Source organism: Triturus cristatus, chromosome 3_1 (assembly GCF_964204655.1).
Source record: "Triturus cristatus chromosome 3_1, aTriCri1.1, whole genome shotgun sequence".
Classification (NCBI taxonomy): domain Eukaryota; kingdom Metazoa; phylum Chordata; class Amphibia; order Caudata; family Salamandridae; genus Triturus; species Triturus cristatus.
The window spans coordinates 570,544,224-570,571,314 of NC_140583.1; the positions used below are offsets into that span (position 1 = coordinate 570,544,224).

Genomic DNA, 27,091 nt, shown 5'->3' on the forward strand with positions numbered 1-27,091 from the left:
CTATTTACTTCATATCCGGACACAGCACCAAATGAGGCGACTAGATTTTCTAAAACCCGGATCGTGATTTCCGGATTACCAGTATAAACTACTAGGTCGTACGCATAAAGAGCTAATTTCGAGCTGTAGGGGCCAGATTGAAAAGGAACTATTAGATTATTTAGCCTAATCGCTTGGGCCAAAGGTTCAATACAAATATTAAACAACATTGGGGATAGCGGATAGCCCTGCCTAGTCCCTCGTTGGATGTAAAAAACAGAGGTGAGCACACCATTCAGGAGTATCCGGGCCGAGGCCCCCTGATAACATCTCTGAAGGGTCTCAATAAAGATCGGGCCAAATCCCATCGCCTCAAGGACAGCCCACAAGTAGATCCAACAAACTCTATCAAAGGCCTTGGCCGCGTCCAGCGCGACCAAAGCCATGGGAACTTGTCTTTGTACCGCTAGATCTATATTTCCTAGCAGTATATGGGTCAGATCTTCTAAGTGTCTTCCGGCCATAAAACCCTTCTGGTCCTGATGGATCAACTTCGGAGCCAGTTTTGCCAATCTCCCCGCTAGAATGCCGACAAAGATCTTATAATCGGCATTCAGCAGGGAGATCGGTCGATATGAATCTGCCTTAGTGGGGTCTTAACCTGGCTTCAAAATCAGAACCAGAATGGCTTCCTTCCATGATGCAGGGACCCTGCCTCCTATCGAAAAAATAGAGTTAAAGATTATCTTTAAAGTCGGTGCTAGTTCGTCCGCTAAGAGTTTATAAATCTCACTTGGTATTGCAGCGGAACCAGCTGCTTTTTTGTTCTTCAATCTCCTAATTTGTTCCTGAATTTCTTCTTCGGAAATGGGAGCATCTAACCATAATTTATCCTCTGAAGATAACGCTGGGAGCTGTTTATCCCCTAGCCAAGCTCTTAATGCTTCAAGAGTTGGGGCAGACCCCTCCCTATATAACTCAGAAAACAGAGATAGGAGGCAGGTTTGCATATCCTCAACTCTATTTGAAATCTCTTCTTCGATGTTTACTACAAGTTCTTTAATATAATTTTTAGATCTATCAAGTCTAGCCTTCCAGGCCAGCAACGCCCCAGCTTTCTCCCCATATTCAAAATTTTCCATGCGAGATGCTTCCCACTGTGCTCTACATTTATTATCCAACTTCACCCTATAATTCTGTCTCGCATTATCAAGGTCTGATGAAATCAGTCGGGCTTGCTCAGGATCGTAAGAGACGGATAACCAGGCAGATTCTAGCTGGCCGATTCTCCCTTCTAGATCTTTTAAGGCTTTGGTCTCCTCTCTATTAATTCCTGAAATTAATCCGTGGAGGGTCCCTCTCAGACTGGCCTTATACGCATCCCACACAAAATCAAGCGAGGCACTACCAATGTTGCTGGGGAAAAAGTCGATGGAAAAGGTCTTAATAGCTAATATTACATCGGGGTTGTTGAGCATTGCCCTCTTTAGTGTCCACCTTGTCTGCCCTCGATCTTTACCGCTAGAGAGTTTTAAAACTAGAGGGGCGTGATCTGATATGTGGCTAGGTAAAATCGTGATCTGCTCGATGTCCCTTTGCGACAGACTATCTACAAATAGATAGTCTATCCTCGAGGAGTGACTGAGTTTCTTATTCTGAAACGTGTACCCCCTACGTAAACCCTCCCTAACACTCCACGAATCGACTAGTTGGAGGTCGTGGATTAAATTCAGAAGTGCCCGACGAACCTTAGGGGCCCCTACATAATTGCTTAAATTAGATCTATCTATTTTAGGGTTTAACAGCACATTAAAGTCCCCTCCTAGAACTAAAGGAGGTTCTTCCAGCATCAGGATTGATTGAAGTTTAAATAAATAAGAGGGATTGTCCACATTAGGACCGTAGAAAGAGACACAAATTGTCTCTACATTATTAAGAAATACTTTGGCAACAATCCACCTGCCCGAGGAATCGGATTGAATTCTCCCCATTGTACATAATGTACCTTGTTTTATTAGAATCGCAACTCCTCTTATGTGAGACGACTGATGGGAAGCGCAAAAGCACTTTATCCAACTAATCTTGGAAAATATAGAATTACTTTCCTCCAGGGACAGATGAGTCTCCTGTAATAGGAAAACCTGAACTCGTGATAATTCCAAATACTTAAAAATCAGTCTCTGTCTCCTGGGGCAACGCATACCATTTACGTTCCAAGATAGAAACACAGTCGCTCCTCTCTCTAACCCTGTGTCCCCCACCATCTCAACCGTCCTCTTATACCACTAAAACCTCTAACAGACACTAAGAAATTCTCAACTAAGACAGCACTTCTAACAAACATCGGTGAGATAAGGATTTTTTTATATTTTTGCCCATATGCTCCCCACCCCAGTGCCCCAATGATCCACCCACCTTTAAAACCCCGTGCCCAGAAAATACCTAACCCATGAGAAACCCTCCTTACCAATAAGCACAGCCCTTTTTGCTCCCCCTCCTGGTGTATGCCGGGCTTATTAAAAATCCCGTGAAAAAAACAAAAAACAAAATAAAAAAAACTTTTTATTATTATTATTATTTTTTTTAACCTTACTACTACCGTTTATCTCTCTGGTCTCCCTTTATCTTAACTATCAAGGCGTCTGCCTCTTCTAGTGACTTGAGCTGATACATGTGGTTATTCGACATTACCCGGAGCTGTGCAGGGAACTTGAATTTTGCAGTTGCCCCTAGAGCATTAAGCACCTCCAACCTCTTCCCCAGTTCCCATTGCCTAACTGCCGTAATATGGGAAACATCTGATCTAATTTGGAAAGAGAACGAGTTGATGGTTTTAGATATTATCGATTTCTCTTTCAGTGCTTGTGTCAAGATACTTTACTTAACAGTAAATGATAAAAAATTGATCAGGATTTTCCTCGGCTTTTGATGCGCAGGGTTTCTCCGGAAGGGGTCCCGATGAACCCTTTGTATCTCTATATTCAAGTCAATTTCATCTGCGCCTTGCAACACCGTATCCCTCAGGAGCCTGATCACAAAACCTTTTAGGTCTGAGCCCTCTTGTGCTTCCGGTACATTCAACAGTCTTAGATTATTCCGTCTTGAATGATTTTCAAGCCGTTCAGTGTCCTCCCTCAACTGCGTGTTCTCTTTGGACAATCTCGCTATATCACTTTCCACCATGGAAATTGAGTTCATCATCTTAGGTAATTCATTTTCCATAGCATCAGTTCTCAATGAGACTGCATCTACCCTCACTGAGAGTGCCTCGCATGAGGCCTGTATCGCTGCCTGATTGGCTTCTGAAATGGAAAACCTATTAGCCAACACCGCTTGATTACTCTCAGATATGGTAAATCTGGAATTGATGTCATCCTTCATTGTTAGGAGAATATCCGCTAGAGAGGAAAACGAAAAAGAGGAAGAGGAGGGAGTCGACTGATGGCCTTAAGATATATTAGCATAGGCAATACAAGCATTCGACGTATCCGGCTTATCTAAAGCTGAAATAGTAACCGGAACAGTGGCGCTGGTAGCTGCACAGATGGAGGTTGCGGTGATGGAGACAGAGTCAGAGTCGATACCCTCCCTGACGCTGGGTCCGTCCTTCTCTGGAGCTGATTCTCTAAGTCCCTCTCCGGCGAGGACAGCGAAGGAGTTTGATAATCTTATCTCAGGATGTATCCTCGCCACCTGCTCCTGAGGGGAATCAATAACTGCTGGAGAAACTAGCTCATTAGGAACTAGACATTGCTGCATTGTCAGACCCTTACGCTCCTCAAGATTCTTCACTGCAATTCCATCCTTTATGGAATCTATAAGTGTGGTAGTAGGTACAGCTGTGCTGGAGGCCATGACCTTATAGTATGTTTTAAGGGATGGGGTCACTCTGATTTTGGAGGGAGGAGAATTCTTAGATTTTCCTCTTCTTCGAACACTAGTTGCGCCAGGCGGGTTCTTCTTCTTCTTTAGAAAGAATCTTGAAATACATTTCAAAAACCAGAAATGAAAACTCAAACCACCATCCGAGAACCCAATACCTACATTATATTGATGACGGGATTACATATAGAATATTATAGGAAAGTGGGGAAAATTAACAAAAATAGAGAGAGATGGAAAAAGGAAAAGAAAGAGAAAGAAGCGATAAATGAAGTATTAATGCTATAAAATTTGTAGAGATAGTACCATAAAGTCATGTAAATAATACATTATATACTAAGCAAGAACAGTATTAGTTATATAAAGATAAATCATGAACAAGTAACAATCCGAAAGCTGAAAAGAAAAGCAATATGTAATTAAATTGGTGTAGGAACTTGCATAGGTGATTATCTAGTCAAAGGTTCCCAAAGTTCATCACGTTTTGCCAACAAAGATGAAGAGTGTATTTTATAGTGATCTAAACGGTGATTATGACAAACTAAATTCCACCACTGTTGTAATGTAATATCTACAGATTTCAATTAGTAGTTGTAGGAAAGTAGGATCTGCTTCTATGGTTAACCCCACTTTTTGCTTGATATAGTGCTGTTTATCAGCAGTCTGACTGGGATCCTGCTAATAAGGACCCCAGCCTCTCTGCTTTCTCCCCTAAATGGTAATGGTAAGTACTTAGGTACATCCCAGATTAGATACTGGGGTACCCTTATCAGTCCCAAGTATATGCTACCAAGGTGCCCAGGGCATGGGTACCCCAGAGGTCCCCCATAGGCTGAAGCATGTATTATGCCGCCCATAGGCTGAAGCATGTATTATGCTGCCTATGAGAGACCATCCAAACTATCTCTACAGGCCTGCCATAGCAGACTGTGTAAGCTGGTGCTAGCACCACTTACAAAATATATGGGTTTCCCTATATGTAAGGTTACTGCACTTAAAACCCATATGTCATCCCTACAGCAGGCCTTTGTAATCTTGAAGGTGGGGTGCTTGTTTCTAAGTGTGAGGGTGCCCCTGCATGAGAAGGGCACCCCTACAGCCTTCAGAGTCCATTCTCCCGTGTTGTAAGTGAGACAGCCATATAACATAAAGAGGGGCACCGTGTCATTACGCGATGACCAGCTTGAATCTGGCTGTAACGAACCCTGTTGTGTTTGGTATCAAACATGTTGGAATCATACCCCAACCCCATAAACAGTGTGGGAGGTATGATTCCAAGCACTGTAAAGGCCCTCCGTTAGGCCTTCAGTGCTCCTGGTACTGGTCTTCTGGACCCGGACAGCACAACTTGGCTGCTGCTGACCAGAGACATGATTCTGCCCTCCTACTGCTGAGGAAAGCTCAAGCAGGAAAAGGCAGAACAATAGGCATTCTGTCACAGGGAGGTGTGACCACCTCCCAGAGAGGGTTTAGTATATTGGGGCAGGGTGGGAGCGATTGCCAGCATTCCATAGTCTGCGTGCAGGGCACATTCGGTGCCCTCCATGCATAGTCCAGCTCAAACCAGTTCAGGGAGCCATTGGCTCACGCTCTGGCATGAAACTGGACAAAGGACAGGGGAGTATCCTCCCCCTTTGTTCAGTCGGTCCTTAGGGAGGGGGCCCTTGTATCGTTACAACCCTTTCTTTAGGGTGCTTAAGGGCTTACCTGTGGGTGGGTCTCTAGATTCATAGTGGGACACGATACAATTCAGAAACCACTTCAACTTCAACCATCTGAGAACTCTGGACTTCGCTCTGGGCATCAAGGCTGCAATCGGGAAGACTCCTGGTGCTCCTGATCTCTTCTCCCTGCTAGTCTGCTGCAACGTCCCTGCCTGTGCAGCATGCAGGTACCCATCCAGGGCCTTTGGGCATCCAAGAAACCTGAAGGAATCTCCCTTGAAGTGAAGGAGTCACTTCCCTATATCTGCTGGCAACGCAACTAAGCAGACATCTGCTGATCCTTGGCTCCTACGGGCTCTGAAAGGCTCAGCAGGTGGTAGTTCTTCACATCCTTCGAGGCCTGCCCTGTACTCTCACCAAGTTTGAGGCCAGTATCTCTCGTCGGAACCGCAGGAACCGAACCCCTGTGCACCGCATCAACTTGCAGTTGCAAAAAATTGTTTGCTTCCTTCCACCAAGAGCTTCGGACTCACATTAGCTACAACCTCAAGCATCTCCAGTGAGCAAGATCGTCATCCTCACCTCATCACTTTCACCGTGGGCCTGCATCTTTGGTGAGCTGCTCAAGGTCCTCTGCGACTACACTGCCCTCGGCCTGTGGGTCCTCTCGAGGGTCACTTTTGAATTCTTTTGGGCTCCCCTGATTTCTTGGGGCCTGCCCTGACTCCCCTGCTTGTGGTGGGTCTCCTGGACCTTGCTGATCCCGACATTACACATTCTTCTACTTCCACGTTGTTTGTAATTGCCAAGGCTTGTTGGTGCTCCCACTGGACACCTACCCCTTAGCTCTCGACATCTGATGTGGGACAGGTCGTGAATGGCTCTTGGTCTTCCAAAGCATCACCTGGTCCTCACAGGTGCAGTTCCAAGTGCACTGCCAACTCTCTTACAGCACCTGACATTGGTGGGCATTCGTCTTCCGTGTCTCCTGGTCATTTCCAAGTGGCAAAGACTCTGTCCCCTCTGCTTTCAGGTACTCTTTGGCTTGAATCCACCTTTGAGTTCCACCGGACACTTTCACCTTCTCCAGCAGCTGCATCTTCCTGCAGTCCTCCATTGGGTTCGACAGTGGTTTCCGGTGCTAATTCACATCAATGCACCCAGCTCTCCTGGGGCAGGTTACCTGGTTCCTAAGGTATCCCTGGGTGGGGTGGCTTTCCAACCTTCTGTTTTCCACAGGGTTTCTTCAGGCTCCACTGGGAAGAGTCCTTCTTCTTTAACATTGCAACCGCGACTTACAAATTGATTCATACGCAGAATGCGGTCATGTTCTCACACTGCACATGAACTCCTTGGGGCTCCTAGATATTCACCTTGGGTGGTTCCTTGGGTCCCCCGCACTTCTACGTCCTCTCACTATTATCTTGACTCGAGTATTGGTTTGTATACCACTATTTTAGTATATGGTTTGGTCCCCCCTGGTGACCACTGTGTATTCTGTGTAAGCCTGGGCAAAGCACTACGCTACCCTCATGTAGTTTGTGAAGTTTGCGCTACTTCCCACTACGCGAATTGCACGTTGCACAGTGCAAACACGCGTAGCGTAGCATAGTGCAGCAGTCATTTTTTGCTCGCTCACGGTCCTCAACGTCAAGTTGGTGACTCCGAGCAAGCAAAATGAAATCCCGGCGAGACTTTTTCCTCGTTCGCGATCAGCAACATCAAGTTGCCGATCGCGAGCGTGGAAAATAAACCTCCCGGCAAGTTTCTCAACGCGGGGAGGTCAGGTTTTTCACTGCGAGTGGTCGCGTATGCTTGCGACCGCTCGCGATGAGAAACTACCAGTCCGCGTTGAGAAAGCTGCGGCTCGAGTAGAAATCTACTTGAGCGGCAGAAAATGACCGCTTGCACTGTGCAAGATGCAGTTTGCACTGATTGCACAGTGCGGACAAGCATCCAGCACTGTACAATCAGTGCGAACAGCATCTTGCACAGTGCACTACGCAGTTTGCAAAGCTACACGTAGCTCGCGTATTGTTGGAAAGACTTTGAATGGAGATTAAAGGAAGAGGAGAGAGTTGAAAATGGAGTGATAGAATTATTGTGTTGAACCAATTGAGAAACAGTAAATATACCTTTCTTTACCAAGTCTGCCAAAATACTGGTTTACCTTTAATGAGTAGGCTTTTATTATACCAAATAGGACATTAGGAGAAATTTGTCAGCTAAAGAGGAGCAACCAAATAAGGCTTGAAGAAAATACAAGAATGAGATATAACTGCAGGTGCCCACTATTTAGAAAGATGTGACACCTGAATAATGTGGGTATAAGAAAATGAAGAAATAAGTGCTAACTCCAGTTGAAACCATAGTTTAGATGGGTAGTCTGAAACGCCAAGAAAGCAATTTTGCATTGTTTGATACCGAAAGCTTTATGATAACAAGAGCAATCGGTAAAATTAACCTCACCAACTAATTTTGGTGATTTGAGACGATGTAGAGAAATGAGAGAAGATTTACCGTTCCATAAAAATTTAGAAGAGTGTCTATCAATTGCTGTAAAATACTTTACCAGGATTTTGATAGCATTAAAAGATAAACGTTGATGATTGGATGTAGCATCCTTTCAATAGTGTTCAGGCGGCCCCACCAAGACATAAATAGAGGGGACCAACCCTGCATCACATAATCTTGGAACGGCAAATTAATAATAAAGTATAACAAAAAAATCCTAGTTGCCCTCTGGTGCGTAAACATGTATATTTGTAAGCACGGTGCCAAAGCAAACAACCGTTTGCAAAGCCAAAAGCTTTGCATGTGTATGCTGCAGGCGAAACTGACTGGGTTTGCAAATGCTTGTTAGCTTTTGGGGTGCTTTATCACATATAAACGTTTAACTAATTGCAACATAATTTAGTTTCATAAACATTCACAATGGCTTTTGTTGTCTTTTATATGATTTGACTTGTGTTATACTTTGAGCATGTCATAGCCTTAATACTATTTTTGTAAAATCTTTTCAGAAAACAGATATTGAAGTTCTTAGATGCGGAACGGGATATTTCCATGTTGAAGGGAAGGCTGAAGCCCGGTGACATCATACACTACATTTTTGATCGGGACAGCACCATGAACATATCAAAGAACCTATACGATTTGCTACCAAAGATTTCCCCATTGAAGAACAAGCATTTTAAGACATGTGCAATTGTAGGAAACTCAGGGATCCTACTTAACAGTGGCTGCGGCAGTGAGATTGACGCCCATGATTTCATTATCAGGTAATGCCATCGATAATTTCTCAAACAGACATTTTCAAATGATGTTTCAATCGTTATTGCATCATGCCCGCCCAGATGAATTAAATGCCACAATAGCAGCAAAAATCCTACATGTTATGTGTGCTCAATTTTTTTTATCTATGGATTTGTTTAAAACACAAGCTAATTCAGTTTTTGTAGCACTGCACAATAATGTGCGACCCACAATGCTTTCATCTACCATGGCCATGACTTCATGGAGTCGTCTTTTGGCATCAAGTATTCCCCTATCAAAAACTGTACACAATGCCGTGTAAAGTTGAAAGAATAAGATTGCAGAGGGATTACATTGCAATAAAATACCACCTTACAGCATTGACCCTGTGTCATATTTAACATTTTAACATTCCAATTCTGGTGAATCTTGTGAGCACTAGGCCAGCTCCCTATGGCATTGGAGTACTGTTGAGGATTGTTTCTTTTTTTGTTGCTTAAAGTCACCTTTCTAAACTTAGTCTAATTTGATAACTCATTCAAATGTATGTGTGTTGGTTGTTACGATAACCAGATATTCCATGCTGGGTATTAACAATTGAATGAGCAGCAGAGTCCCTGCCCCCACCACAGAAATACCACACACTTCCCCTCTGATAGGTTGATGAAGGAGGCTGCACGGTCTGGAAGGTAATTAATTCACACGTCTGCACCAGGAGAAGATATTTATCAGAAGTTGTCATTTTAAAATCAGGGCAGATTTATGGCTTACATCTACTTTACACACAGCGTGATGGGTTCGTCAGCTAAAATATTTTTTTTCCGTGGACCACTGCCCGACCTTAAAAACTTTTTTTCTTTTCTTTTGAACACATCCCATTTTCCTTTAAGGTGACGGGCTGCATTTGAAAAAAAAACATTGCTTTATTTAAAAAGCACACACAGACCTTGTGGTCTGCTGGCCCCAGCTGGCCACCATCCCTGCGATTGTAGCCCATTCCCAATGGGTCACAAATTGCGACCTGCTTCATAAATATTGATGAGGTAGGTCATTTGCGGCCCCATTGGGAATCCCTAAATGTGTCTGAGACACATGAGTACATTCCGTTTTGCAAATCGCAAATTGCAAGAAGCAAAAAATCACAATTTGTGACCCGCAAAATGGAAAGGTTGTTCATCTGACCCTAAGTGGCGTGTGGCTAGGTCCACTAAGATATACCATGTATATACATACAGTGCATTGTAATCTGTGAAGGTGGACTATGAATATGGGGTATCTGTATTTACCTGAAGATCTGTAATATAAAAAAGCCTTAGGGATTGAATTTGAGTTGGGTGGATGAGTTACTCCATCACTAACGTGACAATATCCTGTCCACCATATTATAAGTGCATGATATCTTGTGGCACTTGTAATAAGGCAGACTGAATATCTGTTATGCTTGTGACAGGGAAACTCGTCCTCCAAACTTTAAATCAGGCAGAAAAGATCTATAGTGGCTACCTCCATTTTCTTTTCTCTTAAGTAAGTAGAAAAGTTAACTGTTTCATAGTAGGCCTAGAAAAAAGTAGCCAGTCAAAAATAAATCCCAATTACTTTTTGAACAAACATAAGTTGCTTCATAGGTCATTAGTAATTTGCCATCTCTGGATTAAGTACTTGCTTATGTTCCTTGGCGGGGTTATTTAAGTGCTAAGATTCCAGCACTGGGGAAAGCAGGAGATACAATGATGTAAAGAGCTCAACCCTACTTGACTTCAATTATTTCATACTTATTAGGCAAGCTATTATCGGATGGTTTCATGGCACTGAAAGAAATCAAACAGATAACATAACAAAAGCCAAAAACGAACAGGAAATATTTAAATAAATCCAGAGAAATGGAATTATCTAGAGAACAGCCACATTTCAGCTGCTTTCTGAACAGTAAGAGGTTAGCAGTTGACTCAATAGGCAAAATCACACCACACAAAAGGTGTGCACTCTGCCCTTCAATGACCATCATCAGGTAATAGTTTGCTGAGGCTTGTTTGAAGATCCATGGGACCTGGTGAGGATGTAGCTCCCGAGCATATGATCAACAAGCAAAGGTCTCTCACCAACCATGACTCTATTGTATAAGCAATGGAATGTACAAACCACAACCAAAGAGCAAATGGAATCATGATGCAGATCAGAAATTTGAGAGGCCAAATATCAACCACCCTGCCATACTTTGGGTCATTAGAAGATGTTTCATCAAGTATTAAGCTCATTATCACCCTGAGAAAAGTCAGCAACAATTGAGCATCTCAAAATGCCCCACAAGGGGTTTATCCATCTCAGTCGGTGACTGGCAGTAATACTCTATTGAAAGTTAATTCTGGATATACCAGTCTAATCGATTTGGATAAAACTGGTATTTTAAATAAATCACTATAGACAGATAACTAATGTAGCTATGTACCAACAGACATTGAGTTAATGCCCCATATTTCAAATCCAAAAGTAACCATGATGTTTTAAATCTTCAGAATATCCTTAAGCTACTTAGTCACTTTCATGAACTTCAGTCTACAACTTTGACAAATTTAATAACTCTTCAATTTATTTATAATCAGAGCTATAAAAGCGATGTTACACAAACACAGTAGAACTTAAGGATAATTGTCTCAGAAAATCTGGGCCAGGAGATCTGATTTGACACATTGGAGTATTATAGTCAGCCAAGTTCCAAAACCAACATATTCTTATATTCTTAAACCCAACTATGTAAATAATGGATCAGTTTTACCAATTTTAAATAGAATGTGTAATATTGAAGGCTAAGAATTCAAGCATGATTATGTAATTGTTTCTATCTCACCCCATCAAGTTTCTCTACCAGGTCAGACTCTTCTCACTTTCCCTTTAAATATTCACAAATCACAAGCTAACCTCAACACCCTTCAGGATTCCTAACCCCTTCAGCATTTTCACAGTATCTGAATAGCAAGCATTTACAATTTTCTTATGGCACATTGCTGGCTTGGAACAACACTTCTGGACATCACGGGGCAGTCTACCTGAGTTTCTTCTACCTTATCAAATGATTTGCGACGAGGAATCTTGGAAAACCTCTGCCTTCAGTCTATCTCATTTGACTACATATGAAAGTCTAGCAACGAAAAACACTGTAGTTCGCTGGATTGGTGGCCTGGTTTATCTAATAGGTAGTTCCTTATCCATGAAATCAGCTAGTATTCAACTAAATTAAACCTACATATTGGCAGTTCTGCTGGAAGATCCCTATAAAACCTAACATAGTAATTGGAAATATATACTTTCCCCTGGCTTTTCTAAATATAAATCTCACTATTTATTTACACTGGATCAATTAGCTCATATTCTCAATCTATGCCAAGCACTTGATCATACTAACAGGTGACTTCAACCAATATCTGTTTCCAGTTAACAGTTACACTGCAGCAGAAGATCTGCTGGAGATGTTCTTTGGTATACAATCTCCTGTTCTAAATAATCATTTTGTTACTCAGACTCCATGTAAAATGTTGAGGAACTTTGCCTATGATCTGCTTCATGACTTAGGTTATAGAGCCTTAAATGGTAGAATAATGACACACCAGCCTGTCAAATGTACATTTCAGTGCACAAAAACGTCCAGCATACTGGAATCTACCATTCTTCACCACTCGAAATTTTATTGTAGCATGTCATTTGAAATCTGCCTCGAGATGAGAGTACAAACGTAAGCAGAATACCATTAAAGGTTCCTTGTTTTCCATAAATAACAATAAATTGGGATCCAAATCTACAATATCTCTTACATGAATTACATGACCGCCCGCACCACAAGCCACCCCAGACGGCACTCTAACCCGTTGCAATGACCAGGTAGAATTTTTCTACAAGAAAATTCATGATATATATCTCTCATTTCCTTGCACAACGGATCACGCTGACTCGTCTTAGGATGTGTATCCCTCAGGGACTCAAGCAACACTAGATCACATCCCTTTACTGGATCTTAACTCTCTAGAATCCATCATGGCCAGCATCAAATCAGGATCTCCTAGAGATCCAGCCCCCCACATGTTCTGAAACTAGCTCCAGGCACCATTCTCCAAGTAATCCAAGAACGTATCAACTCCTCCATCTCCTCCGGAGTGGTTCCTATTACATGGAAATGTGCCATGGTAAAGGGACTATTTAAAAAAAAAAACAATCTGGATCCAGGGACTCTGGGGAACCATCGGCCTATCTCCCTCCTCCCAATAATAAGCAAAGTTCTGGAGAGACATGTCAATTCAGTACTATCTGAATTCCTAGAATCTAATAATCTGCTTCACCCTACACAGATGGGTTTTCGGCCCCTACATGGGACAGAGACAGTGCTCCTAGCGTTAGCTGAAGAATCCAGGAGAATTCTGGATCAGGGTGGCATAGCAGCTATCATTCTCCTGGATCTCAGCGCCTCATTTGATACCGTTAACCATAACATCCTGCTCTCCAGACTCAGGAGATTAGGAGTACTAGGAGGTGCTATTTCCTGGCTACAATCCTTCTTAGAGGACAGATCTTTTCAGGTTTTCAAAGGAGAAGCTCTGTCTAAGGGTATGGTCCTCAGATGCGGTGTGCCTCAGGGATCTTCCCTGAGCCCCACGCTATTTAACATATATATGAGACCACTGGCTGGGATAGGCCAGCCATTTGGCATAAGAATTGTGATTTATGCCTATGATACATATTTGGTCCTGGCCTTAAACCACCCAGAAAATTAGTCGGCGAGTTTGGGCCCTTGTTTGAAAGAGGTTGCCAAATGGATGGAGCTGTCATGTTTAAAATTGAATGGAGACAAAACGGAGCTCATGCTCCTAGGTAACTCCCAAACAGCCAATTTAGTGTTACTGTGGCCGAACTGTTTTGGCCCTGTCCCACCACCTAAGAATCCAATTAAAAGTCTGGGTGTGTGGCTGGATCGCTTCCTGACCTTTAGACACCAAACAGCTAAACTGTCTGCAACATGCTATGGCATTATGGGGATGCTTCGGAAAGTTCTTCCTCTCCTCCCGTTCCTTGCAAGAAGGATAACGGTCCAGGCTCTGATTATTTCACGCATATGCTAGGGGAATGCCCTTTATCTAGGAGCTCCTTAGGCCGCGACAACCCGACTACAGATCATTCAGAACTGCGCACCCCATTTGCTCCTTGGCCTCCCATATCGGCAATCGGCTAAGCCTGCCTTGAGATCACTACACTGGCTACCAATAGTGGAGAGAATCGAATTCAAAGGACTGTGCATTGCCCATAAATCCTTCTGGGGAAAGGGACCAGTGATCAATCAATCTATGATCATCCCATACTATCCCAACAGAAGCCTCCGCTCTACAAACATGCTGCTTGCCACAGTGCCAAAGATAAAGAGAGCAAGAAGTGGCGGCCGCTCTTTCTCCTATAATGTAGCAAGGCTGTGGAACTCCCTTCCCCTTCACATACGCCAGGAATCTAACCATCTGGTATTTCGGAAATTAGTCAAAACTTGGCTTTTTAAAGTCACAGCACAGTAAGTGGGCCGCCTTGGCCTGCGTCTGTATACAGCGCTGGGATGCCTCAGGGTAGCTATGCGCTCTATAAATGTTTCTTTCATTTCATTATATGCACACACTTGGATAAGAGGTAAATTAATTTTAAAAAACACTCTATCGCCTGAATTGCATACTGCAACTGACCTCAAAGAAGGCTGCACTCTTGCGCCCTTATTTTTTCGCCGTATATATCAGATCTTCCAAAGTACTTCGATGACCCAGAGGGTCTTCCCCCAAAATGTATTAACTTTGGAATCACTCACTTGGCACAAGCTGATGCCATTGTCCTTCTCTCACAAGCTGCAAAAGGCTTGAAGATCCAGCCTTCAAAGCTTAATGCCTATAATTTAGAAAAGGACCTGTATGTCAATTTCGTAAAAACAAAAGTTGCAACACTTGGAAAAAAGGTAAAACCACTGGTTTGGGAGTTAAGAGGTGTAATTATAGACCAAAAAGACAGCTGGGGCTTATTTATGAACCCCTGTGTCACTTTATATGGCGCAACGGCAGCGTAAAATATGCGCCATGTTGTGCCCTATTTACAAAATGACGCATCTAGGCAGATGTATCACTTTGTAAACCTCTGCTCTACATTATACCTGTGTCAGGTAGAATATATGCACGGTGGGCGTTCCCCCGCATCAAAGCATCACAGAAGGGGCGCATTGAAATCTATAGGACGCCATTGCGTGAAAACCTTATGTATGCCTTTTGCAGGCGTAAGACTGACGCAGGCCCATTCACAGGGGCAGGGCCGGACTGGGAACTGAAATCAGCCCTGGCAAAATTTGTCAGACCAGCCCCCGTGAAATTTGTCAGACCAGCCCCCGTCGAGCACGTAGCGAGCGAGCGCAGCGAGCGAGCCCGACCGCTATTAGGGGGTTTGGGGGGGTTCTCCCCCCAAGAAAATTTTGGAAAACAACCGACCAAAATTGTGAATTTTACAGCACATTTTTCATTACATATTCAATTGTATCAACTTTCAAACCACAGTAAATAGTAGATGATGACCTTCAAGAGCACCAGGTTACCCACCCAGTCATATGTACCCATAGACATTCTTTCAGAGAGCACCAAAAATAGGCACAAGTAGTAAATCAGAGAGAAGTAAAAGTGAGACCAGCTCCCACATGGTGTGGATCGAGCAAGCGCAGTGAGCAACCACTACTAGGGGGTACTATGGTGTACATGGACCTGCTCCTAAAGGGCAAAATGGATCCTTTATCAAGCTTATGAGTGAACAGGACGTCTTTCTCGTTATCTCCTCCAAGTTTCTCCCCCCAAATTTCCATTATTTCCCCCTTTCCTTTCCCTCCTCTCCAGCATTTCCTGGCTTTAATTGCGTCACTGGGGAATTTCAACATATGACACTGGCCTTGTAACCATAACATACAATTATCTCCTTTATCAGTACAATTTAGTGATCTTGTGCCATGGGGGGGTGGGGGGGGGTCACAGTGGTGGACATTTAGTGTGGTATGGTAAATCTGGTCCCATTCTCAACAGATCAGTATTATAATTATTCAGAGATAGCAACGAGATTGTTGAGCAGGCAATGCAATGCAAACTGTAATGGGAATGTTTTGAAAAGTTAGGTAGAAACTACAATGCAGAAGGCCGGTGTTATTTCTACGAGACTGCGTGATTTCTGCTACTGTACGGTACCTGTGCCAATCAATGCCTCTTAAGTGATGAATGTGATCTGGCCTCAGGCTCTCCTCCTTACTGCAGCATGATGTTCTATTTATATCATTTTGTAGTGGCAGGCCACATGAAGTGAGTCAGTGTAAAATTGCTATAGATTTCGCATATTTGGGTGATTACATATTTGATTGCGGACCTCAGCGAGGTAGCAGTACTTGCGAGATAAAGAACACAGCGCGGAAATAGAAGCCATTGTTTTGGGGGAGGTCGCAGATTATCTTGTTGAATCAATGCGCTGCTTCAGAATGTACAACCGCATAAGAAGCTGCACCGTATAGAAGTGCGCGATCCCGGCTACTTGGAGAAGTGTCCAATAGCAATTGGTTTCATCATGACAAAGTAGTAATACCTTTCCTGGAAAGGTATTACTTCTTTCCTCCCCTTCAACACTGAAGCGACCAATTTCGGCTTTAACTTGCTGGTATAGTGACGCCCTGCCCCCCCCCCAAACCTCCCTCACTGCACCCACCAGCACGTCACCGCCTCCCTGAGTGTGTGTCTGTTTATGTGCGCCAGGGTCAGTAGGGAGAGTGTTGTTTGGCACATGGCTGCTGTAACGCCCTGAACGTCTCAGGATCGTTTAACAGACACGACAATGAGGACGCAACCACTAGTGAAGGGTTAGTTGTTTTAATGAAGGCAAATATAATACAAAGAATAAACAAGTTATAGTCACTGGAATCCTCCAGGCTAAGTACGTTACCAGCCCACAGCACGGATGGTCCTAACCGTCCTCTGCATATACGCCGGTCCCGGCGTATGCCAACAGAGGGCAGAAATGAAATGGCCGACAATGCCAATCGGTAGGCTGTGAGGGGCACGAAGAGTGTTGGGGAGAATCGAGGAGTCAGGGAAACACCCAGCCGGGGTCTCTACCTGAAGGGAGCAGCCGCTCAACCTCTTCCTCAGACTGCACCGGGACGCGGAGTCACCTCCTGGTGATGCGTCACCGATACCCCAATCACAAGCAAGAAGACTGAACCGAGAGCAGCCGCTCGATCGATCCTGTGGACTTCCGAGTCTGTAACGCGGCAAACACCTCCTGGTGTGCGTTACAGCTGGCAGTCCCTGTGTCTCTGGTCGGGCTGGGAGTTACGACTCCAACCAGCAAAAGCGCCACTGCGCTTGGACTCAGCCGAGTCAAAAAGCGAAGCTCAATGGTTGACCGGTAGAGCTTCCGGGTCCTTCACAGGTGACGATGGGGCAAGACACGGCCCAGGGAGTAACGACTCGACCTACCTCCGTTCTTGCCTTACTGGAGCACCACTCCGGAACACTGCTCTTCACGAAGCAGGTACGTCGGTGTGAACACAATATCCGACAGCGTTGTACCTCCCGGTTCCTCCCTTTATAGGGCGTGTTTTCCTTGAGTTATGTAACAGCTCTCCTGTTTACATAAGGGCGTGTTTCCTTGAGTTATGTAACAGCTCTCCTGTTTACATAAGGGCGTGTTTCCCTTGAGTTATGTAACAGCTCTCCTGTTTACATAAGGGCGTGTTTCCCTTGAGTTATGTAACAGCTCTCCTGTTTACATAAGGGCGTGTTTTCCTTGAGTTATGTAACAGCTCTCCTGTTTACATAAGGGCGTGTTTCCCTTGTATGACAGGAATTCTTGACAGTACATCCTCCCTCTCAGCGGCTCCCCACGGGTCCAGCGCTGGCAGGAAAACGCCGATGGAACAAGGAGACCAAGCGCGGAGCATGAACCCCTTCAGCCGGTTCCCATGAATGCTCCGACGGGCCATAGCCTTTCCACGCAACCAGGTACCACAGCTTCCCCCTGCGCCATTTGGACGCCCGTATGCCCGACACTTCATACTCCACCTCCGACTCCACGCATACCGGCCGAGGTGTCCCAGACGGCTTGGAGGGTGCTGGTTTGAGCAATGATACATGAAAGACAGGGTGTATCCGCAATGACTGGGGCAAGCACACCTTCACGTTCACGGGACCCATACACTTGGTAATTCGATAGGGGCCCATGTACTTGGGATGGAACACACTGTTCTTTCGAAACCTCATGTTTCTTGTGGATATCCAGACGTAGTCTCCAGTGCGGTACAGTGGCCCGGGCCTTCTCTTCCTGTCTGCCGCAGCCTTGTATCTTCTCTTGGCCTCTATTAGGACAGCCCTTGAGCGCATCAACGTGTCTTTTATGTGTGCCACCCTGTCCGCTGTGGCGGGAATCCTGTCCTCTCTGAACGGATGTAGAAATGGCAAGAACCTGGGATGTTGGCCATAGTTGCTATAGAACGGAGATGACTGTGTGGAGCTGTGAGTGGCGTTGTTATAGGCTATCTCTGCAACCCATAGCAAGTCGACCCATTCTTCCCTGCCCTGGTCCACAAAACATCGCAGATACTGTTTGAGCGTTTGGTTCAGGCGCTCGGTTTGGCCGTCCGTTTGAGGGTGGTAGCTGGTGGACAGGGCGGTCTTAACATGCAGCGCAGTGCACCAAGTCTTCCAGAATTGCGCAGTAAACTGCGACCCCCGGTCCGACACGATCACCCCAGGTAATCCATGCAGTCGTACCACATTCTTTAGGAGTATTGACGCCAATTCCCCGGCCGTAGGGACTCTCTTGCAGGGGATGAAGTGCCCCATTTTCGTCAAGTAATCCACCACCACCAGTATTGCCGTCATCCCCTGGTCTACCGGTAGGCCCACCACGAAGTCCAGTGATATGCTATCCCATGGTCTATCCGGGGTTGGAAGTGGATGTAAGAGCCCTTGGGTTCGGCCATGGTCGGCCTTCATGGTAGCACACGTAGGACACTCCTGTCCCCACCTCCTGACATCCACTCTCATGGTTGGCCACCAGAAATGCCGTCCCATGCCAGCCACCGTTTTTTCAAAGCCCAAATGACCTGCGCATGGAGAGTCATGGCACCAGATGAATGCTTGTTTCCTTAGCCTAGGCGTGGGTATCAATAGGCACCTGCCCTTCAGGGGTATCCCGTCCTTCAGCTGCCATTCTCTGTGACTGAGGAGCCACCTCCGCCATGCGAATGACCTGATCCCTCTCTTTATTCCCCTCAGGAAAGTATCCGGTTGGATAACCCCCAATACCATCCTCGGGGAAATGATGGAACGCTCGGTCGCAGGCAATGGTTCCTTAACTGCAGATTGACGGGACAGGGCGTCCGCCTTTCGGTTTTCCGTCCCCGGCCGATATGTGATGCGGAAGTTGAACCCCGCAAAGAAGATCATCCACCGCAGCTGCCTGGGAGAAAGGTGTCTAGTGGCAGTCATGAACTGTAGGTTCCGATGGTCCGTGTACACCGATACCACATGTCTTGCCCCCATCAACCAATGCCTCCATTCGGTGAAGGCGTCCTTGATTGCGAGAAGCTCCTTCTCCGCAATATGGTAGTTGCGTTCGGCGTCGTTGAGTTTGCGGGACATGTACGCAACGGGATGAAGCACCCCTGTGTCGTGGTTGCGTTGGGACAAGATAGCCCCCAGCGCCACATCCGACGCGTCCGCTTCCACCACGTAGGGGAGATCCGGATCGGGGTGAGCCAACACCGGCGCCTTACCAAAGGCGCTTTTCAGGGCCTCAAAGGCTTTGTTCGCTTCAGGGGACCAGACAAACTCCTTGGACTTCCTCAGTAGCTGTGTGATTGGGGCCACCACTCCTGAAAATCCATCTATGAACCGCCTGTAAAAGTTGGCGAAGCCAATGAAACTTTGGACGTCCTTCACGCTTTGGGGCACCGGCCATTCTTTCACCGCCTTGATCTTTCGTTCTGCCATCTCCTGTCCCTCTGGACTCAGCATCACTCCGAGGAATTCCACGGATGTGACGTGGAAGTCACACTTGCTGAGTTTACAAAACAGCATGTTTTCCCTCAGCTTTTGGAGCACAGCTTTGACGTGGTGTACGTGCTCCTCCACACTGGACGAATAGATGAGGATGTCGTCGATATATACGACCACGTAGATATCCAACTCCTCTCTGAATACCTCATTCAAAAAGTACTGAAAGGCTGCCGGGGCGTTGCACAGACCGAACGGCATGACGAGGTACTCAAAAAGGCCGAACCTGGTCTTAAAGGCGGTCTTCCACTCGTCTCCGTCCCTCATGCGCACCAGATGGTATGCCCCTTTCAAATCCAACTTGGTGTAGATACGAGCTTTCTTGACCTGTTCCAGAAGTACACTGATGAGAGGCAAGGGGTACCGATTTTTTATGGTTATCGCATTCAATGCCCTAAAGTCCACACAGGCTCTCAGCTCCCCATTAGCCTTCGGGATGAAGAAGAGTGGCGAGGCGGCCGGAGACTTGGACGGGCGGATGAATCCTAGCTTGAGGAGTTTATCCAGGTACCCCCGGAGATGCACGTTTTCAGGCTCCGTCAGGGCATACAGCCTGCCGCTGGGAACGCTGGCCCCTGGCACCAGGTCGATCTGGCAGTCAAACTGTCTATGTGGTGGTAGCACTTCCGCCTTCACCTCATCAAATACATCCCCAAAACTGTGATAAGCCTGGGGGAGAGCCACATCTTTTTCTGCCGCTGTAGCCACCGTCTGACTCCCGCTCTCATCTGCGTCAAGGGATTCCGTTCTTATTCCACAATGCAGGATGCAATACGGTGACGTCATTTCGATGCGATGTGTTGGCCAATCCACAAAGGGGTTGTGTTTCTGTAGCCACGGCAATCCCAATATGACGCCATATTGGGGCGCTCGGATGATGTTAAAATCGATTTGTTCCAAATGGTTCCACCCATATCTCATCGGAAGGACCCCCGTGTGCTGCCCGATGGGCCCCGTCACCAATCGCCTTCCGTCTACAGCATAGACGTCTTCGGGTACAGCTTTGGGAAGAAGCACTAGCCCTAGCCTGCATGCCTCGTTGTGGTCCATAAACATGCCAGTGGCCCCTGAATCCACCATGGCCACAACGGGTATCCACTGGTCATGCACTCCCACGTGCACCGTGATAAACAGGTGTCGTTGTCCCTTAGTGACCGAGTTGGAAAGTGAAGGGATGGATGAGTGACTCCGAGATGTCCCTTCTCTGGTCTTGGAGTCCTCTAGTTTTCCGCCGGTATGTCCACCACGGCTGTTACCGACCGGTTGGCCCGATAACGTGACGTCTTCGGTTTGGCAGGGCATTCACGTACGTAGTGGCCTTTTTTGCCACAATATAGGCACAATCCTTGTTTACGGCGTGACTCTTTCTCCGTGGCTGTGAGGCTCGCTCGTATTGCGCCGATGTCCATGGGTTCTCCCTTGGATGCGGTGGAAGTTTCAGGACTTCCCACCGTCACATAGGATGGAAGGGATTTTCCTTTTCTCCCATGATCCCCCTTTCTTTCACTTAGCCTATGTTCCAGCCGTAATACCAGGTTGATAAGGCCCTCACATGTCTTGGGTTGAGGGTCAATATGAGCCACGGCGTCCTTGAGCTCATCGCACAGCCCTTGATGGAAGAGCGCCGTCTGTTTAGCAACAGGCCACTTGGTTTCCGCAACCAGCCTTCGGAACGCGTTGAGATACTGCACCAGGTCGTTGGATCCCTGTCTCAACTCAAGCATTTCACGGTCCGCCGTGTACGAGTCAGCCCTTCTGTCGAATACCTTCAGGAATTCCTCGCGAAAAGCACCCCAATCACATAAGAGGGGGTCGTCCCTGCTCACCAGAGGTACGGCCCATTGTGCCGCGTTTCCAGCCAAATAGGATATAAGGAAAGCCACACGAGCCTGACTCGTGGGGAACGCCTTTGGTTTGCACGATAAATGTAGCGCCACTTGTGTGAGGAATACCTGCACTGTGTTAGGATCCCCACTGTACCTCTCTGGTGTCGCCAAGGGGATGGCTACCGGCATTTCCACTACTACCGCAGGGGTCTGATTCGTGAGGGAGGTGCTGGGCGTGAGCGGGTCCAATTGGATAGCATCCAGTCTGGCTTTTACATCGGCTGTTTCTTGCCTAGAGGCAGCCACTTCAACTTGCATGGCCGCTAAAGCAGCCAGCACATCATCAAGTGTTGCCATGTCTGTTATCGACCGGGAGACAGTTAGTGTTATTAAGGTCGGATATTTTGTAACGCCCTGAACGTCTCAGGATCGTTTAACAGACACGACAATGAGGACGCAACCACTAGTGAAGGGTTAGTTGTTTTAATGAAGGCAAATATAATACAAAGAATAAACAAGTTATAGTCACTGGAATCCTCCAGGCTAAGTACGTTACCAGCCCACAGCACGGATGGTCCTAACCGTCCTCTGCATATACGCCGGTCCCGGCGTATGCCAACAGAGGGCAGAAATGAAATGGCCGACAATGCCAATCGGTAGGCTGTGAGGGGCACGAAGAGTGTTGGGGAGAATCGAGGAGTCAGGGAAACACCCAGCCGGGGTCTCTACCTGAAGGGAGCAGCCGCTCAACCTCTTCCTCAGACTGCACCGGGACGCGGAGTCACCTCCTGGTGATGCGTCACCGATACCCCAATCACAAGCAAGAAGACTGAACCGAGAGCAGCCGCTCGATCGATCCTGTGGACTTCCGAGTCTGTAACGCGGCAAACACCTCCTGGTGTGCGTTACAGCTGGCAGTCCCTGTGTCTCTGGTCGGGCTGGGAGTTACGACTCCAACCAGCAAAAGCGCCACTGCGCTTGGACTCAGCCGAGTCAAAAAGCGAAGCTCAATGGTTGACCGGTAGAGCTTCCGGGTCCTTCACAGGTGACGATGGGGCAAGACACGGCCCAGGGAGTAACGACTCGACCTACCTCCGTTCTTGCCTTACTGGAGCACCACTCCGGAACACTGCTCTTCACGAAGCAGGTACGTCGGTGTGAACACAATATCCGACAGCGTTGTACCTCCCGGTTCCTCCCTTTATAGGGCGTGTTTTCCTTGAGTTATGTAACAGCTCTCCTGTTTACATAAGGGCGTGTTTCCTTGAGTTATGTAACAGCTCTCCTGTTTACATAAGGGCGTGTTTCCCTTGAGTTATGTAACAGCTCTCCTGTTTACATAAGGGCGTGTTTCCCTTGAGTTATGTAACAGCTCTCCTGTTTACATAAGGGCGTGTTTCCCTTGAGTTATGTAACAGCTCTCCTGTTTACATAAGGGCGTGTTTCCCTTGAGTTATGTAACAGCTCTCCTGTTTACATAAGGGCGTGTTTTCCTTGAGTTATGTAACAGCTCTCCTGTTTACATAAGGGCGTGTTTCCCTTGTATGACAGGAATTCTTGACAGCTGCCAAGTGCTAACTCGCTAGCCAAGCGGAACTGATTGGGGCCGTTTCGGTTTCCTCACACAGCAAAAGAGCAGGCCCTAGCAGCAGGAGGCGACTTTCAAAAGAGACACTAGCACTGAACACCCAAGTGCGCATTTTACCAGCGCAAACTCCTTTCTTGTGAAATCCGGAAAATTAAACAAAATATAGGTCATGATTCATGAAGCAACTGAGCCAGCGCATAGGGAACGCACCGAGGGAGACCTTCAACAGATGGAACTGATACAAGGGTACAAAGGCCCATTAGAGGTCAAAAGTTACATTGAAGAAGATGGTAGCAGCACTAAGCCTTTTACTCTATAACCTGCACCATAAGATGTTAAATTACAATCCTATATCAGAATCGCGAATGATCCTGGAGCCCATAAGACACTTCTTGTAGGCTAGCTTCAAATTCTGTTCGCATTAGTTGGTGAAAACTTTATTAATAAGAACGTGCACGAGGGGCACACTTTGGAGTGCTTTAATAAAATGCTGCTCTCCCGAGAGATGTGATTTGTCTAGTACTGTTTTTATTTAATGTATCCCCATAATGGTAGCGAGAGGAGAATGCAAGGGTGTGGCCCTAAAATAAACACCATCTTTAAAGAAAAGCAGCTGCCACCTTTGACTTGCCTAGGTTTCAATGCAATGCCCTCTTCTATGTGGAGGTCACTCGCCGATATTGTCGATGCGATGCTGAAATTACTGAGATAAGTAAAGGCATGTAAATATTGTGCGCAGCTCATCATCTTGTCGCTGTGTGCCTTGAATACGAAGCACACTTCCTACAGCGAATACAAAATCAGGCACCGTGTTAGCAGCCGATTAAGATGCGCTGTCTCTCAGCACACTACATCGGTTATTTAGTGTGAATACTGACTGCACAATCACAATGACATCTAGATACAAGAAAAATCCATGTGCACCACACAATAATTTGACACCGAATTGAAACATCTAACCTAATTCAGGAAACAATGCGGACTACACTAAAACAACCACCCTGATGTAAGGATTGAACGCGGCGCCGACCAGGCTGACTGCCACGTGTTGGCAGTATGTTCTGTTAAACTCGGTAATCCACATGGCTCGGACTCCTTCCCAAAAAACAGACTTATCTTTCATGTTCAGGACAAAGCCTTTGTCCTGAACATGAGCTAAAAAAGGCCCCCGACGTTAGCCTAAGCGGCGCAAGTGCCAGAGCCCAGTGGCAACACCAGGCAGTGGCCAGTGGAAAACAAAACAAAAGGACTCAGTCGTGTTAAAAAAAAATGTTAATAAATAAACTCTAGAAAGCCCTGTTGTCTGCTTCAAATATATTTTTCAGCACAAGCCCCAAGATGGGGCTTGTGCTGAAAGATATATTTTAAGCAGACTTGCTGACGCCAACCTTCGCCCCAGTTACAGCCCCCCAAGAGTCAAGCAGCACAACAGCGCCACCAATGGGAGCACAGTCACACATATCCACAGTGCTGCACTAGCATAGCCAGACTCTCGCAGGCACAGGCAGGCACAGGCAGGCACAGGCAGGCAGCCACCCACCCACCACCACCTCGCTCCGGCAGCAGTGGACTCCGCCTGCAAAAGGGGGGGTGTAGGTAGCAGGCCCGGCTCCAGGAATTTTTGTTTGGGTGGGCCAAACATACATTCGGGTGGGCCACTGCTGGCCAGATTTATCGCTTATATATCTAGCCAGGCCTGCTTCTGGGCCCTCCTTTTATCTCTCCTTAGTCTTACAAGGTACAGTAAAACACACTCTTTCTAAATGTTATCACTCTAAAAAAGTGCTTTTCTTCCATGTAATGTCCCTTTGATGGGAAGAGGAGGTTTCTAAGGTGGGAGCATCTAGCAAGTGACTCTACTCGGGCTCCCTCTGTGCGAGCCTTCAGGGAGAAACCCTCTTCATTACTACCTCCACCTGACCCAGGACTGTGCAGCGCACTTCCTTACAGGCTTGATTATCCACTTTTCTACCACCCCTCTCCATTACACCTTATCTCACAGCTGACCTTGGGACCCAGCCCCATATCAGCCACCATTCAGTTCCACTTTCATTATTCCCAGTAAAAAACAAAAGTAAAATCACCTTCAAACTTGAAACATTGAATATAGCAGTAAATGTAATCAGCATGCATATTAAAGTATGCTCTACAGTTGTCCTAATCACATGACTGTTAGTTAAATAAACAAAAACAGAAAGGCCCTGACAGGGCCGGCTTTAGTGCTGGTACAAAAGTCTTTTTGACCTCTTTCTCTGTAGATAACTTACCAACCACCCTCCAACAGTGCTCTTCATCTCTCCGTAGCCACTCCCCCTCATGGCCTCCTCCTCAGACTCCCTAACTACCACCCTCCACCAGTACCCCTCATCTCTCCGTAGCTCCCACACCCCATGACCTCCTCCTCAGATTTCCTCACTGCCACCCTCCACCAGCGCCCCTCATCGCTCCGTAGTTCCCCCACCCCATGACCCCCTCATTGGATTCCCTCACTGCCACCCTCCACTAGTGCCCCTCATTTCTCTGTAGCCCCCCCACCCCATGACCTCCTCCTCAGATTCCCTCACTGCCATCCTCCACTAGATCCCCTCATTTCTCTGTAGCCCCTCCACCCCGTGACCTCCTCCTCGGATTCCCTCACTGCTCCCTCCACCAGCGCCCCTCATCTGTCTGTAGTTTCCACTCCACCCCGTGACCTCCTCATCGGATTCCCTCACTGCCACCCTCCACTAGTGTCCCTCATTTCTCTGTAGCCCCCCACCCCATGACCTCCTCCTCAGATTCCTCACAGCCATCCTCCACTAGAGCCCCTCATTTCTCTGTAGCCCCTCCACCCCGTGACCTCCTCCTCGGATTCCCTCACTGCTCCCTCCACCAGCGCCCCTCATCTGTCTGTAGTTTCCACTCCACCCCGTGACCTCCTCATCGGATTCCCTCACTGCCACCCTCCACTAGTGCCCCTCATTTCTCTGTAGCCCCCCCACCCCATGACGTCCTCCTCAGATTCCCTCACTGCCATCCTCCACTAGAGCCCCTCATTTCTCTGTAGCCCCTCCACCCCGTGACCTCCTCCTCGGATTCCCTCACTGATCCCTCCACCAGCGCCCCTCATCTGCCTGTAGTTTCCACTTCACCCCGTGACCTCCTCCTCGGATTCCCTCACTGCTCCCTCCACTAGCGCCCCTCATCTCTTTGTAGTTCCCCCCCTACCCTGTGAACTCCTCCTCGGATTCCCTCACTGCTCCCCCCAACAGTGCCCTTCATCTCTCTGTAGTTCCCTTCCAGCCTGTGACCCACTTGCTCCTCAGATTCCCTCACTGCCACCCTCCACTAGTGCCCCTCATCTCTGTAGTTCCCCCTGCCCGACATCCTCCTTGGCTTCCCTCATTGCCACCCTCATTGGTGCCCCTCATCTCTCCTGTAGTTCCCCCACCTCATGACCTCCTCCTCGGCTTCCCTCACTGCCACTCTCCACTAGTGCCCCTCAGCTCTCTGTAGTTCCCCCCCACCCCGTGACCTCCTCCTCTGACTTCCTCACTGCCACCCACACCCTTCATCTCTCCGTAGCTCCCAGCACCCCATGACCTCTTCCTGGTATTCCCTCACTGCCACCCTCCACTAGTGCCCCTCATCTCTCCGTTGCCCCTCTCTCATACCAATTCCATTCGTTGTATAGCACTACTCATATCAGTGTAAGGTGTCACAGTACTTTACATAACAGCACACATTATACAGAGACAATAAATCAGTTTACACGAAATGTCATATAAGCTAATGAGGATTACAAGGAGTAGAAATCACTTCATCCATGGT

The 27,091-nt window shown here is 46.8% G+C and overlaps 1 protein-coding gene across 2 annotated transcripts in view; it reads left to right on the forward strand.

Annotated features, from left to right (window-relative positions):
* Positions 1-27,091, forward strand: part of ST8SIA2 (ST8 alpha-N-acetyl-neuraminide alpha-2,8-sialyltransferase 2) — a 359,568-nt gene that overhangs the window by 202,793 nt on the left and 129,684 nt on the right. For both annotated transcript variants that reach the window (XM_085644491.1, XM_085644492.1), the window contains exon 4: positions 8,549-8,806. In XM_085644491.1, the coding sequence (XP_085500617.1) occupies positions 8,549-8,806 (258 nt within the window). The remainder of the gene's footprint in view (positions 1-8,548; positions 8,807-27,091) is intronic.